At 42.8% G+C, this 16,902-nt stretch overlaps 1 protein-coding gene across 1 annotated transcript in view; it reads left to right on the top strand.

Moving 5' to 3' along the window:
• Window positions 1-14,954, top strand: part of LOC134949702 (surfeit locus protein 1) — a 359,947-nt gene extending 344,993 nt beyond the window's left edge. The window contains exon 9 of the mRNA XM_063938459.1: window positions 14,763-14,954. Coding sequence (XP_063794529.1) covers window positions 14,763-14,826 — 64 coding nt within the window. The 3' untranslated portion in view covers window positions 14,827-14,954. The remainder of the gene's footprint in view (window positions 1-14,762) is intronic.
• Window positions 14,955-16,902: the final 1,948 nt, after the last annotated feature.

The raw sequence follows: 16,902 nt of genomic DNA, 5'->3' as shown, positions 1-16,902 counted from the left end.
AGGTGTAGTAGTGATAATGTCTGTGCTCATAGGTGATACAGTAGTGATAATGCCGTGCTCATAGGTGATGTAGTAGTGATAATACCTGTGCTCATAGGTGATGTAGTAGTGATAATGCCGTGCTCATAGGTGATGTAGTAGTGATAATGCCGTGCTCATAGGTGATGTAGTAGGGATAATGCCGTGCTCATAGGTGATGTAGTAGTGATAATGCCTGTGCTCATAGGTGATGTAGTAGTGATAATGCCGTGCTCATAGGTGATGTAGTAGTGATAATGCCTGTGCTCATAGGTGATGTAGTAGTGATAATGCCTGTGCTCATAGGTGATGTAGTAGTGATAATACCTGTGCTCATAGGTGATGTAGTAGTGATAATGCCGTGCTCATAGGTGATGTAGTAGTGATAATGCCTGTGCTCATAGGTGATGTAGTAGTGATAATGCCGTGCTCATAGGTGATGTAGTAGTGATAATACCTGTGCTCGTAGGTGTAGTAGTGATAATGCCGTGCTCATAGGTGATGTAGTAGTGATAATACCTGTGCTCATAGGTGATGTAGTAGTGATAATACCTGTGCTCATAGGTGATGTAGTAGTGATAATGCCTGTGCTCATAGGTGATGTAGTAGTGATAATGCCTGTGCTCATAGGTGATGTAGTAGTGATAATGCCGTGCTCATTCGTGATGTAGTAGTGATAATGCCTGTGCTCATAGGTGATGTAGTAGTGATAATGGCGTGTTCATAGGTGATGTAGTAGTGATAATGCCTGTGCTCATAGGTGATGTAGTAGTGATAATGCCATGCTCATAGGTGATGTAGTAGTGATAATGCCGTGCTCATAGGTGATGTAGTAGTGATAATGCCTGTGCTCATAGGTGATGTAGTAGTGATAATGCCTTGCGCATATGTGATGTAGTAGTGATAATGTCTGTGCTCATAGGTGTAGTAGTGATAATGCCTGTGCTCATAGGTGATGTAGTAGTGATAATGCCATGCTCATAGGTGTAGTAGCGATAATGCCTGTGCTCATAGGTGATGTAGTAGTGATAATGCCTGTGCTCATAGGTGTAGTAGTGATAATGGCGTGTTCATAGGTGATGTAGTAGTGATAATGCCTGTGCTCATAGGTGATGTAGTAGTGATAATGCCATGCTCATAGGTGATGTAGTAGTGATAATGCCGTGCTCATAGGTGATGTAGTAGTGATAATGTCTGTGCTCATAGGTGTAGTAGTGATCAAGCCTGTGCTCATAGGTGATGTAGTAGTGATAATGTCTGTGCTCATAGGTGTAGTAGTGATAATGCCTGTGCTCATAGGTGATGTAGTAGTGATAATGCCTGTGCTCATAGGTGATGTAGTGGTGATAATGCCTGTGCTCATAGGTGATGTAGTGGTGATAATGCCTGTGCGCATATGTGATGTAGTAGTGATAATGCCTGTGCTCATATGTGATGTAGTAGTGATAATGCCTGTGCTCATATGTGATGTAGTAGTGATAATGCCTGTGCTCATATGTGATGTAGTAATGATAATGCCTGTGCGCATATGTGATGTAGTAGTGATAATGCCTGTGCTCATAGGTGACGTAGTAGTGATAATGCCTGTGCGCATATGTGATGTAGTAGTTAAAATGCCTGTGCTCATAGGTGATGTAGTAGTGATAATGCCTGTGCTCATAGGTGATGTAGTAGTGATAATGCCTGTGCTCATAGGTGATGTAGTAGTGATAATGCCTGTGCTCATAGGTGATGTAGTAGTGATAATGCCTGTGCTCATAGGTGATGTAGTAGTGATAATATCTGTGCTCATAGGTGATGTAGTAGTGATAATATCTGTGCTCATAGGTGATGTAGTAGTGATAATACCTGTGCTCATAGGTGATGTAGTAGTGATAATGTCTGTGCTCACATGTGATGTAGATTTGATAATGCCTGTGCTCATAGCTGATGTAGTAGTGATAATACCTGTGCTCATAGGTGATGTAGTAGTGATAATGCCTGTGCTCATAGGTGATGTAGTAGTGATAATGCCTGTGCTCATAGGTGATGTAGTAGTGATAATGCCGTGCTCATTCGTGATGTAGTAGTGATAATGCCTGTGCTCATAGGTGATGTAGTAGTGATAATGCCGTGCTCATAGGTGATGTAGTAGTGATAATGCCTGTGCTCATAGGTGATGTAGTAGTGATAATGCCTGTGCTCATAGGTGATGTAGTAGTGATAATGCCTGTGCTCATAGGGGATGTAGTAGTGATAATGCCTGTGCTCATAGGTGATGTAATAGTGATAATGCCTGTGCTCATAGGTGATGTAGTAGTGATAGGGCCGTGCTCATAGGTGATGTAGTAGTGATAATACCTGTGCTCATAGGTGATGTAGTAGTGATAATGCCTGTGCTCATAGGTGATGTAGTAGTGATAATGCCTGTGCTCATAGGTGATGTAATAGTGATAATGCCTGTGCTCATAGGTGATGTAATAGTAATAATGCCTGTGCTCATAGGTGATGTAGTAGTGATAGGGCCGTGCTCATAGGTGATAATACCTGTGCTCATAGGTGATGTAGTAGTGATAATGCCGTGCTCATAGGTGATGTAGTAGTGATAATGTCTGTGCTCATAGGTGTAGTAGTGATAATGTCTGTGCTCATAGGTGTAGTAGTGATAAAGCCTGTGCTCATAGGTGATGTAGTAGGGATAATGCCGTGCTCATAGGTGATGTAGTAGTGATAATGTCTGTGCTCATAGGTGATGTAGTAGGGATAATGCCGTGCTCATAGGTGATGTAGTAGTGATAATGCCTGTGCTCATAGGTGATGTAGTAGTGATAATGTCTGTGCTCATAGGTGTAGTAGTGATAATGTCTGTGCTCATAGGTGTAGTAGTGATAATACCTGTGCTCATAGGTGATGTAGTAGGGATAATGCCGTGCTCATAGGTGATGTAGTAGTGATAATGTCTGTGCTCATAGGTGATGTAGTAGTGATAATGTCTGTGCTCATAGGTGATGTAGTAGTGATAATGCCTGTGCTCATAGGTGATGTAGTAGTGATAATGGCATGTTCATAGGTGATGTAGTAGTGATAATGCCTGTGCTCATAGGTGTAGTAGTGATAATGCCTGTGCTCATAGGTGATGATGTAGCTATAATGCCTGTGCTCATAGGTGATGTAGTAGTGATAATGCCTGTGCTCATAGGTGTAGTAGTGATAATGCCTGTGCTCATAGGTGATGATGTAGCTATAATGCCTGTGCTCATAGGTGATGTAGTAGTGATAATGCCTGTGCTCATAGGTGATGTAGTAGTGATAATGGCGTGTTCATAGGTGATGTAGTAGTGATAATGCCTGTGCTCATAGGTGATGTAGTAGTGATAATGCCATGCTCATAGGTGATGTAGTAGTGATAATGCCGTGCTCATAGGTGATGTAGTAGTGATAATGCCTGTGCTCATAGGTGATGTAGTAGTGATAATGCCTGTGCGCATATGTGATGTAGTAGTGATAATGCCATGCTCATAGGTGTAGTAGTGATAATGCCTGTGCTCATAGGTGATGTAGTAGTGATAATGCCTGTGCTCATAGGTGATGTAGTAGTGATAATGGCGTGTTCATAGGTGATGTAGTAGTGATAATGCCTGTGCTCATAGGTGATGTAGTAGTGATAATGCCATGCTCATAGGTGATGTAGTAGTGATAATGCCGTGCTCATAGGTGATGTAGTAGTGATAATGCCTGTGCTCATAGGTGTAGTAGTGATAAAGCCTGTGCTCATAGGTGATGTAGTAGTGATAATGTCTGTGCTCATAGGTGTAGTAGTGATAATGCCTGTGCTCATAGGTGATGTAGTAGTGATAATGCCTGTGCTCATAGGTGATGTAGTGGTGATAATGCCTGTGCTCATAGGTGATGTAGTAGTGATAATGCCTGTGCGCATATGTGATGTAGTAGTGATAATGCCTGTGCTCATATGTGATGTAGTAGTGATAATGCCTGTGCTCATATGTGATGTAGTAGTGATAATGCCTGTGCTCATATGTGATGTAGTAATGATAATGCCTGTGCGCATATGTGATGTAGTAGTGATAATGCCTGTGCTCATAGGTGATGTAGTAGTGATAATGCCTGTGCGCATATGTGATGTAGTAGTTAAAATGCCTGTGCTCATAGGTGATGTAGTAGTGATAATGCCTGTGCTCATAGGTGATGTAGTAGTGATAATGCCTGTGCTCATAGGTGATGTAGTAGTGATAATGTCTGTGCTCATAGGTGTAGTAGTGATAATGCCTGTGCTCATAGGTGATGTAGTAGTGATAATGCCTGTGCTCATAGGTGATGTAGTAGTGATAATATCTGTGCTCATAGGTGATGTAGTAGTGATAATACCTGTGCTCATAGGTGATGTAGTAGTGATAATGTCTGTGCTCATAGGTGATGTAGATTTGATAATGCCTGTGCTCATAGCTGATGTAGTAGTGATAATGCCTGTGCTCATAGCTGATGTAGTAGTGATAATGTCTGTGCTCATAGGTGATGTAGTAGTGATAATGCCTGTGCTCATAGGTGATTTAGTAGTGATTATGCCGTGCTCATAGGTGATGTAGTAGTGATAATGCCTGTGCTCATAGGTGATGTAGTAGTGATAATATCTGTGCTCATAGGTGATGTAGTAGTGATAATACCTGTGCTCGTAGGTGATGTAGTAGTGATAATGTCTTTGCTCATATGTGATGTAGTAGTGATAATGTCTGTGCTCACATGTGATGTAGTAGTGATAATGCCTGTGCTCATAGGTGATGTAGTAGTGATAATGCCTGTGCTCATAGCTGATGTAGTAGTGATAATGCCTGTGCTCATAGCTGATGTAGTAGTGATAATGCCTGTGCTCATAGCTGATGTAGTAGTGATAATGCCTGTGCTCATAGCTGATGTATTAGTGATAATGTCTGTGCTCATAGGTGATGTAGTAGTGATAATGCCTGTGCTCATAGGTGATGTAGTAGTGATAATGACTGTGGTCATAGGTAATGTAGTAGTGATAATGACGTGTTCATAGCTGATGTAGTAGTGATAATGCCTGTGCTCATAGGTGATGTAGTGATAATGTCTGTGCTCATATGTGATGTAGTAGTGATAATGCCGTGCTCATAGGTGATGTAGTAGTGATAATGCCTGTGCTCATAGGTGATTTAGTAGTGATAATGCCTGTGCTCATAGGTGATGTAGTAGTGATAATGCCTGTGCTCATAGGTGATGTAGTAGTGATAATGCCTGTGCTTATAGGGGATGTAGTAGTGATAATGTCTGTGCTCATATGTGATGTAGTAGTGATAATGCCTGTGCTCATAGGTGATGTAGTAGTGATAATGTCTGTGCTCATATGTGATGTAGTAGTGATAATGCCTGTGCTCATAGGTGATTTAGTAGTAATAATGCCTTGCTCATAGGTGATGTAGTAGTGATAATGCCTGTGCTCATAGGTGATGTAGTAGTGATAATATCTGTGCTCATAGGTGATGTAGTAGTGATAATGCCTGTGCTCATAGCTGATGTAGTAGTGATAATGCCTGTGCTCATAGCTGATGTAGTAGTGATAATGCCTGTGCTCATAGCTGATGTAGTAGTGATAATGCCTGTGCTCATAGCTGATGTAGTAGTGATAATGTCTGTGCTCATAGGTGATGTAGTAGTGATAATGCCTGTGCTCATAGGTGATGTAGTAGTGATAATGACTGTGGTCATAGGTAATGTAGTAGTGATAATGACATGTTCATAGCTGATGTAGTAGTGATAATGCCTGTGCTCATAGGTGATGTAGTGATAATGCCTGTGCTCATAGCTGATGTAGTAGTGATAATGACGTGCTCATAGGTGATGTAGTAGTGATAATGTCTGTGCTCATATGTGATATAGTAGTGATAAAGCCTGCTCATAGGTGATGTAGTAGTGATAATACCTGTGCTCATAGGTGATGTAGTAGTGATAATACCGTGCTCATAGATGATGTAGTAGTGATAATGCCGTGCTCATAGGTGATGTAGTAGTGATAATACCTGTGCTCATAGGTGATGTAGTAGTGATAATGCCCGTGCTCATAGGTGATGTAGTAGTGATAATGCCGTGCTCATAGGTGATGTAGTAGTGATAATGACGTGCTCATAGGTGTAGTAGTGATAATGTCTGTGCTCATAGGTGATACAGTAGTGATAATGCCGTGCTCATAGGTGATGTAGTAGTGATAATACCTGTGCTCATAGGTGATGTAGTAGTGATAATGCCGTGCTCATAGGTGATGTAGTAGTGATAATGCCGTGCTCATAGGTGATGTAGTAGGGATAATGCCGTGCTCATAGGTGATGTAGTAGTGATAATGCCTGTGCTCATAGGTGATGTAGTAGTGATAATGCCGTGCTCATAGGTGATGTAGTAGTGATAATGCCTGTGCTCATAGGTGATGTAGTAGTGATAATGCCTGTGCTCATAGGTGATGTAGTAGTGATAATACCTGTGCTCATAGGTGATGTAGTAGTGATAATGCCGTGCTCATAGGTGATGTAGTAGTGATAATGCCTGTGCTCATAGGTGATGTAGTAGTGATAATGCCGTGCTCATAGGTGATGTAGTAGTGATAATACCTGTGCTCGTAGGTGTAGTAGTGATAATGCCGTGCTCATAGGTGATGTAGTAGTGATAATACCTGTGCTCATAGGTGATGTAGTAGTGATAATACCTGTGCTCATAGGTGATGTAGTAGTGATAATGCCTGTGCTCATAGGTGATGTAGTAGTGATAATGCCTGTGCTCATAGGTGATGTAGTAGTGATAATGCCGTGCTCATTCGTGATGTAGTAGTGATAATGCCTGTGCTCATAGGTGATGTAGTAGTGATAATGCCGTGCTCATAGGTGATGTAGTAGTGATAATGCCTGTGCTCATAGGTGATGTAATAGTGATAATGCCTGTGCTCATAGGTGATGTAGTAGTGATAGGGCCGTGCTCATAGGTGATGTAGTAGTGATAATACCTGTGCTCATAGGTGATGTAGTAGTGATAATGCCGTGCTCATAGGTGATGTAGTAGTGATAATGCCTGTGCTCATAGGTGATGTAGTAGTGATAATGCCTGTGCTCATAGGTGATGTAGTAGTGATAATGCCTGTGCTCATAGGTGATGTAGTAGTGATAATGGCGTGTTCATAGGTGATGTAGTAGTGATAATGCCTGTGCTCATAGGTGATGTAGTAGTGATAATGCCATGCTCATAGGTGATGTAGTAGTGATAATGCCGTGCTCATAGGTGATGTAGTAGTGATAATGCCTGTGCTCATAGGTGATGTAGTAGTGATAATGCCTGTGCGCATATGTGATGTAGTAGTGATAATGTCTGTGCTCATAGGTGTAGTAGTGATAATGCCTGTGCTCATAGGTGATGTAGTAGTGATAATGCCATGCTCATAGGTGTAGTAGCGATAATGCCTGTGCTCATAGGTGATGTAGTAGTGATAATGCCTGTGCTCATAGGTGTAGTAGTGATAATGGCGTGTTCATAGGTGATGTAGTAGTGATAATGCCTGTGCTCATAGGTGATGTAGTAGTGATAATGCCATGCTCATAGGTGATGTAGTAGTGATAATGCCGTGCTCATAGGTGATGTAGTAGTGATAATGCCTGTGCTCATAGGTGTAGTAGTGATCAAGCCTGTGCTCATAGGTGATGTAGTAGTGATAATGTCTGTGCTCATAGGTGTAGTAGTGATAATGCCTGTGCTCATAGGTGATGTAGTAGTGATAATGCCTGTGCTCATAGGTGATGTAGTGGTGATAATGCCTGTGCTCATAGGTGATGTAGTGGTGATAATGCCTGTGCGCATATGTGATGTAGTAGTGATAATGCCTGTGCTCATATGTGATGTAGTAGTGATAATGCCTGTGCTCATATGTGATGTAGTAGTGATAATGCCTGTGCTCATATGTGATGTAGTAATGATAATGCCTGTGCGCATATGTGATGTAGTAGTGATAATGCCTGTGCTCATAGGTGACGTAGTAGTGATAATGCCTGTGCGCATATGTGATGTAGTAGTTAAAATGCCTGTGCTCATAGGTGATGTAGTAGTGATAATGCCTGTGCTCATAGGTGATGTAGTAGTGATAATGCCTGTGCTCATAGGTGATGTAGTAGTGATAATGCCTGTGCTCATAGGTGATGTAGTAGTGATAATGCTTGTGCTCATAGGTGATGTAGTAGTGATAATATCTGTGCTCATAGGTGATGTAGTAGTGATAATATCTGTGCTCATAGGTGATGTAGTAGTGATAATACCTGTGCTCATAGGTGATGTAGTAGTGATAATGTCTGTGCTCACATGTGATGTAGATTTGATAATGCCTGTGCTCATAGCTGATGTAGTAGTGATAATGCCTGTGCTCATAGCTGATGTAGTAGTGATAATGTCTGTGCTCATAGGTGATGTAGTAGTGATAATTCCTGTGCTTATAGGGGATGTAGTAGTGATAATGTCTGTGCTCATATGTGATGTAGTAGTGATAATGCCTGTGCTCATAGGTGATTTAGTAGTGATTATGCCGTGCTCATAGGTGATGTAGTAGTGATCATGCCTGTGCTCATAGGTGATGTAGTAGTGATAATACCTGTGCTCGTAGGTGATGTAGTAGTGATAATGTCTTTGCTCATATGTGATGTAGTAGTGATAATGTCTGTGCTCACATGTGATGTAGTAGTGATAATACCTGTGCTCATAGGTGATGTAGTAGTGATAATGCCTGTGCTCATAGCTGATGTAGTAGTGATAATGCCTGTGCTCATAGCTGATGTAGTAGTGATAATGCCTGTGCTCATAGCTGATGTAGTAGTGATAATGCCTGTGCTCATAGCTGATGTAGTAGTCATAATGACGTGCTCATAGGTGTAGTAGTGATAATGTCTGTGCTCATAGGTGATATAGTAGTCATAATGCCGTGCTCATAGGTGATGTAGTAGTGATAATACCTGTGCTCATAGGTGATGTAGTAGTGATAATGCCGTGCTCATATGTGATGTAGTAGTGATAATGCCGTGCTCATAGGTGATGTAGTAGGGATAATGCCGTGCTCATAGGTGATGTAGTAGTGATAATGCCGTGCTCATAGGTGATGTAGTAGTGATAATGACGTGCTCATAGGTGTAGTAGTGATAATGTCTGTGCTCATAGGTGATATAGTAGTGATAATGCCGTGCTCATAGGTGATGTAGTAGTGATAATACCTGTGCTCATAGGTGATGTAGTAGTGATAATGCCGTGCTCATAGGTGATGTAGTAGGGATAATGCCGTGCTCATAGGTGATGTAGTAGTGATAATGCCGTGCTCATAGGTGATGTAGTAGTGATAATACCTGTGCTCATAGGTGATGTAGTAGTGATAATGCCGTGCTCATAGGTGATGTAGTAGTGATAATGCCGTGCTCATAGGTGATGTAGTAGTGATAATGACGTGCTCATAGGTGTAGTAGTGATAATGTCTGTGCTCATAGGTGATATAGTAGTGATAATGCCGTGCTCATAGGTGATGTAGTAGTGATAATACCTGTGCTCAAAGGTGATGTAGTAGTGATAATGCCGTGCTCATAGGTGATGTAGTAGTGATAATGCCGTGCTCATAGGTGATGTAGTATGGATAATGCAGTGCTCATAGGTGATGTAGTAGTGATAATGCCGTGCTCATAGGTGATGTAGTAGTGATAATGCCTGTGCTCATAGGTGATGTAGTAGTGATAATGCCGTGCTCATAGGTGATATAGTAGTGATAATACCTGTGCTCATAGGTGATGTAGTAGTGATAATGCCCGTGCTCATAGGTGATGTAGTAGTGATAATGCCGTGCTCATAGGTGATGTAGTAGTGATAATGACGTGCTCATAGGTGTAGTAGTGATAATGTCTGTGCTCATAGGTGATACAGTAGTGATAATGCCATGCTCATAGGTGATGTAGTAGTGATAATACCTGTGCTCATAGGTGATGTAGTAGTGATAATGCCGTGCTCATAGGTGATGTAGTAGTGATAATGCCGTGCTCATAGGTGATGTAGTAGGGATAATGCCGTGCTCATAGGTGATGTAGTAGTGATAATGCCTGTGCTCATAGGTGATGTAGTAGTGATAATGTCGTGCTCATAGGTGATGTAGTAGTGATAATGCCGTGCTCATAGGTGATGTAGTAGTGATAATGCCGTGCTCATAGGTGATGTAGTGATAATGCTGTGCTTATAGGTGATGTAGTAGTGTTAATGCCGTGCTCATAGGTGATGTAGTAGTGATAATGACGTGCTCATAGGTGTAGTAGTGATAATGTCTGTGCTCATAGGTGATGTAGTAGTGATGCCTGTGCTCATAGGTGATGTAGTGATAATGCCGTGCTCATAGGTGATGTAGTAGTGATAATGCCTGTGCTCATAGGTGATGTAGTAGTGATAATGCCTGTGCTCATAGGTGATGTAGTAGTGATAATGCCTCTGCTCATAGGTGATGTAGTAGTGATAATGCCTGTGCTCATAGGTGATGTAGTAGTGATAATGCCGTGCTCATAGGTGATGTAGTAGTGATAATGCCGTGCTCATAGGTGATGTAGTAGTGATAATGCCGTGCTCATAGGTGATGTAGTAGTGATAATGCCGTGCTCATAGGTGATGTAGTAGTGATAATGCCTGTGCTCATAGGTGATGTAGTAGTGATAATGCCTGTGCTCATAGGTGATGTAGTAGTGATAATGCCTGTGCTCATAGGTGATGTAGTAGTGATAATGCCTGTGCTCATAGGTGATGTAGTAGTGATAATGCCTGTGCTCATAGGTGATGTAGTAGTGATAATGGCTGTGCTCATAGGTGATGTAGTAGTGATAATGCCGTGCTCATAGGTGATGTAGTAGTGATAATGCCTGTGCTCATAGGTGATGTAGTAGTGATAATGCCTGTGCTCATAGGTGATGTAGTAGTGATAATGCCGTGCTCATAGGTGATGTAGTAGTGATAATGCCTGTGCTCATAGGTGATGTAGTAGTGATAATGCCGTGCTCATAGGTGATGTAGTAGTGATAATGCCTGTGCTCATAGGTGATGTAGTAGTGATAATGCCTGTGCTCATAGGTGATGTAGTAGTGATAATGCCTGTGCTCATAGGTGATGTAGTAGTGATAATGCCTGTGCTCATAGGTGATGTAGTAGTGATAATGCCTGTGCTCATAGGTGATGTAGTAGTGATAATGCCTGTGCTCATAGGTGATGTAGTAGGGATAATGCCTGTGCTCATAGGTGATGTAGTAGTGATAATGCCTGTGCTCATAGGTGATGTAGTAGTGATAATGCCTGTGCTCATAGGTGATGTAGTAGTGATAATGCCTGTGCTCATAGGTGATGTAGTAGTGATAATACCTGTGCTCATAGGTGATGTAGTAGTGATAATGCCGTGCTCATAGGTGATGTAATAGTGATAATGCCTGTGCTCATAGGTGATGTAGTAGTGATAGGGCCGTGCTCATAGGTGATGTAGTAGTGATAATACCTGTGCTCATAGGTGATGTAGTAGTGATAATGCCGTGCTCATAGGTGATGTAGTAGTGATAATGCCGTGCTCATAGGTGATGTAGTAGTGATAATGCCTGTGTTCATAGGTGATGTAGTAGTGATAATGCCTGTGCTCATAGGTGATGTAGTAGTGATAATACCTGTGCTCATAGGTGATGTAGTAGTGATAATGCTGTGCTCATAGGTGCTGTAGTAGTGATAATGCCTGTGCTCATAGGTGATGTAGTAGTGATAATGCCGTGCTCATAGGTGATGTAGTAGTGATAATGCCGTGCTCATAGGTGATGTAGTAGTGATAATACCTGTGCTCATAGGTGATGTAGTAGTGATAATACCTGTGCTCATAGGTGATGTAGTAGTGATAATGCCTGTGCTCATAGGTGATGTAGTAGTGATAATGCCTGTGCTCATAGGTGATGTAGTAGTGATAATGCCGTGCTCATTCGTGATGTAGTAGTGATAATGCCTGTGCTCATAGGTGATGTAGTAGTGATAATGCCGTGCTCATAGGTGATGTAGTAGTGATAATGCCTGTGCTCATAGGTGATGTAGTAGTGATAATGCCTGTGCTCATAGGTGATGTAGTAGTGATAATGCCTGTGCTCATAGGTGATGTAGTAGTGATAATGCCTGTGCTCATAGGTGATGTAATAGTGATAATGCCTGTGCTCATAGGTGATGTAGTAGTGATAGGGCCGTGCTCATAGGTGATGTAGTAGTGATAATACCTGTGCTCATAGGTGATGTAGTAGTGATAATGCCTGTGCTCATAGGTGATGTAGTAGTGATAATGCCTGTGCTCATAGGTGATGTAATAGTGATAATGCCTGTGCTCATAGGTGATGTAATAGTGATAATGCCTGTGCTCATAGGTGATGTAGTAGTGATAGGGCCGTGCTCATAGGTGATGTAGTAGTGATAATACCTGTGCTCATAGGTGATGTAGTAGTGATAATGCCGTGCTCATAGGTGATGTAGTAGTGATAATGCCGTGCTCATAGGTGATGTAGTAGTGATAATGCCTGTGCTCATAGGTGATGTAGTAGTGATAATGTCGTGCTCATTCGTGATGTAGTAGTGATAATGCCTGTGCTCATAGGTGATGTAGTAGTGATAATGCCGTGCTCATAGGTGATGTAGTAGTGATAATGCCTATGCTCATAGGTGATGTAGTAGTGATAATGCCGTGCTCATAGGTGATGTAGTAGTGATAATACCTGTGCTCATAGGTGATGTAGTAGTGATAATGCCGTGCTCATAGGTGATGTAGTAGTGATAATACCTGTGCTCATAGGTGATGTAGTAGTGATAATACCTGTGCTCATAGGTGATGTAGTAGTGATAATGCCGTGCTCATAGGTGATGTAGTAGTGATAATGCCGTGCTCATAGGTGATGTAGTAGTGATAATGCCTGTGCTCATAGGTGATGTAGTAGTGATAATGTCGTGCTCATTCGTGATGTAGTAGTGATAATGCCTGTGCTCATAGGTGATGTAGTAGTGATAATGCCGTGCTCATAGGTGATGTAGTAGTGATAATGCCTATGCTCATAGGTGATGTAGTAGTGATAATGCCGTGCTCATAGGTGATGTAGTAGTGATAATACCTGTGCTCATAGGTGATGTAGTAGTGATAATGCCGTGCTCATAGGTGATGTAGTAGTGATAATACCTGTGCTCATAGGTGATGTAGTAGTGATAATACCTGTGCTCATAGGTGATGTAGTAGTGATAATGCCTGTGCTCATAGGTGATGTAGTAGTGATAATGCCTGTGCTCATAGGTGATGTAGTAGTGATAATGCCGTGCTCATTCGTGATGTAGTAGTGATAATGCCTGTGCTCATAGGTGATGTAGTAGTGATAATGCCTGTGCTCATAGGTGATGTAGTAGTGATAATGCCTGTGCTCATAGGTGATGTAGTAGTGATAATGCCTGTGCTCATAGGTGATGTAGTAGTGATAATGCCTGTGCTCATAGGTGATGTAATAGTGATAATGCCTGTGCTCATAGGTGATGTAGTAGTGATAGGGCCGTGCTCATAGGTGATGTAGTAGTGATAATACCTGTGCTCATAGGTGATGTAGTAGTGATAATGCCGTGCTCATAGGTGATGTAGTAGTGATAATGCCGTGCTCATAGGTGATGTAGTGATAATGCCTGTGCTCATAGGTGATGTAGTAGTGATAATGCCATGCTCATAGGTGATGTAGTAGTGATAATGCCGTGCTCATAGGTGATGTAGTAGTGATAATACCTGTGCTCATAGGTGATGTAGTAGTGATAATACCTGTGCTCATAGGTGATGTAGTAGTGATAATGCCGTGCTCATAGGTGATGTAGTAGTGATAATACCTGTGCTCATAGGTGATGTAGTAGTGATAATACCTGTGCTCATAGGTGATATAGTAGTGATAATACCTGTGCTCATAGGTGATGTAGTAGTGATAATGCCTGTGCTCATAGGTGATGTAGTAGTGATAATACCTGTGCTCATAGGTGATGTAGTAGTGATAATGCCTGTGCTCATAGGTGATGTAGTAGTGATAATGCCATGCTCATAGGTTATGTAGTAGTGATAATGCCGTGCTCATAGGTGATGTAGTAGTGATAATACCTGTGCTCATAGGTGATGTAGTAGTGATAATACCTGTGCTCATAGGTGATGTAGTAGTGATAATGCCTGTGCTCATAGGTGATGTAGTAGTGATAATGCCTGTGCTCATAGGTGATGTAGTAGTGATAATGCCGTGCTCATAGGTGATGTAGTAGTGATAATGCCGTGCTCATTGGTGATGTAGGTATGAGGCACTACCTATGTTTAGAGAATGTAGTGCAGATAATGATTTTGCTTTTGCGGTGACTGAGCCCTGTAATTGCAGTCAATGGTCCCAATTAGCCACCATTCTCAGTGTTGTCTTCCAAACCCCCATTACCAGGAATGATGTGTTTCTTGGAGGATTCAGGTCCATGTGGTGGTGAGATGGAAGTCTTCCTTGTTACACTAGAATTTATCTCTGGATTCCTGGGACTAGACTAAATTGTGGTTCTTTCAACTTAGAGCTTGATCTGTCAGGATGTTGGGGTCCTGTAGCTGATGTTCCGTGATGGCAGGACTGGTATATGACTGTATTATCTTCTCTCATTACAGGACTGGTATATGACCGTATTATCTTCTCCCATTACAGGTACGCTCTGTGCGCATGTACTTCATTGATGTGGTTCCAGAAATTCATCAGGAAAGTTCCTTAGCTCTGAATCCTGGTCACATCTGATGTTACACCACTGGATGTATGGAACAGACGGCACACAAAGTAGATCCGCTTTATGTAGAATACTTTATATGTACAAATTGCAAATAAAATTTTCAAGTAAATAAAGGATCTGTTTTATTTTCTAAGAATTGCCAATAAAAGGGGAAGGTATACCAAAATAAAAATGTTCCTGCATGTAGAGACACTGCCCCCACGGGGATGAGGAACCACATCCGTGTATTACGCTCCGCTGCACGGATATCTAGCATATAAGCTGCTGTCTCATTCATCCTGTCTGGGGGACACGTTCCAGGAGCAGGCTCACATCTTTACACACAATATTCATCCTGACTCACAGAGAGAGAAACACAGAATCTGACGTGGCCTATCTAGTCTGCCTGTGCAGTGGGCAGCACGGATGGTGTAGTGGTTACAGGGCTGTTTCTAGCCAATTTGGCGCCCAGTGCGAGATTTAAAAATGCGCCCCCCCCCCATGACATAAAAAAATGTGCCGCCCCCCCCCCCCCCTCACACACACACCTAGTTTAAAAAAAACAACTTGCGCGCGCACTCGGAAAGGGGGTGTGGCCTCATCTAAATGGGCGTGGCCTCATTTAAATGGGCATGGCCTCGTCTGAAAAGACTACCTCACAATCCAGTTTTTGACCCTTCTCCAACAGATCACGACCACCACAGGAAAAAAAAATTCTACCATATTAAGCCCCACACAGTAATGCCCCCTGCACCATATTATGTCACACACCGCAATTCCCCCTGCACCATATTATGCCACACATCGCAATGCCCTTGATACATTAAATCCCCACACTACGGCAGGCAAGAGTCCCCATTTCACACATTACGGCAGGTGTCCCCATTTTACACACTGAGAGAGAGAGGATACTTACAGAGGCGATTACCGCTCTTCGGCCCGCCTCACCAGTCGCTCCTCGCGCCGGCCTTTCCCTCTTCCTAACTTGGATCCCCCTCTGTACTTCGCTCGGGGGGGGGGGGGTTTCGCGGAGTGACGGGGTTGCGTCGTGGCGTCATTCCGTGAAACTCCGCCCCCCGAGCGGGTTACTCGGGGAGAAATAGGAGGAGCAAGCAGGGAGCCACAGTTAGTGCCGCGGCGGGCGCCCACTGCTCGCCTGCCCCAAAGAAACGGCCCTGAGTGGTTAGCATTACTGCCTCTCAGCACTGAGGACATGGGTTTGATTCCCACAATGGCCCTAACTGTGTGGAGTTTATATATTGTCGCAATGCTTGCGATATATAGTGATGGATAGATATATACACACAAGTTATAGGTACCTCAATGCGCTAATTGGAGTATATAGTAATTTCAATAGAAAATCTTTCTTATATTTTTATTTTGATGTAATAACTTCCAGTTATCAGACTTTATTCTTGTCCTTTCTTGGCTGCTGCCCCAAAAAGTCCCCTCGCCAGTCTAAATAGCGGGTAACAGAGCGCTGCCTTGTGGAGCGGAGACCTCACTGATTGTGAATACCTTCTATATGAGATAGTAGGATATTGATTCCTAAAAACCTCTTTTCTCTAACGTCCTAGTGGATGCTGGGGACTCCGTAAGGACCATGGGGAATAGACGGACTCCGCAGGAGACATGGGCACTTTAAGAAAGAATTTAGATTCTGGTGTGCTCTGGCTCCTCCCTCTATGTCCCTCCTCCATACCTCAGTTTGAATCTGTGCCCGGACGAGCTGGGTGCTGTTCAGTGAGCTCTCCTGAGGTTTTTTTATTTTCAGGGAGCTCTGCTGGCAACAGACTCCCTGCATCGTGGGACAGAGGGGAGAGAAGCAGACCTACTCTCTGCAGATAGGTCCTGCTTCTTAGGCTACTGGACACCATTAGCTCCAGAGGGATCGTACACAGGATCTCACCCTCGTCGTCCGATCCCGGAGCCGCACCGCCGTCCCCCTCGCAGAGCCGGAAGACAGAAGCCGGGTGAAAAAAGCAAGAAGACTTCGAAATCGGCGGCAGAAGACTCCAGTCTTCACTGAGGTAGCGCACAGCACTGCAGCTGTGCGCCATTCCTCCCACACTACACCCACAT

This window comes from Pseudophryne corroboree, chromosome 8 (genome assembly GCF_028390025.1).
Source record: "Pseudophryne corroboree isolate aPseCor3 chromosome 8, aPseCor3.hap2, whole genome shotgun sequence".
NCBI classification, from domain to species: Eukaryota; Metazoa; Chordata; class Amphibia; order Anura; family Myobatrachidae; genus Pseudophryne; species Pseudophryne corroboree.
This window is presented reverse-complemented; position numbering and strand designations above follow the sequence as displayed.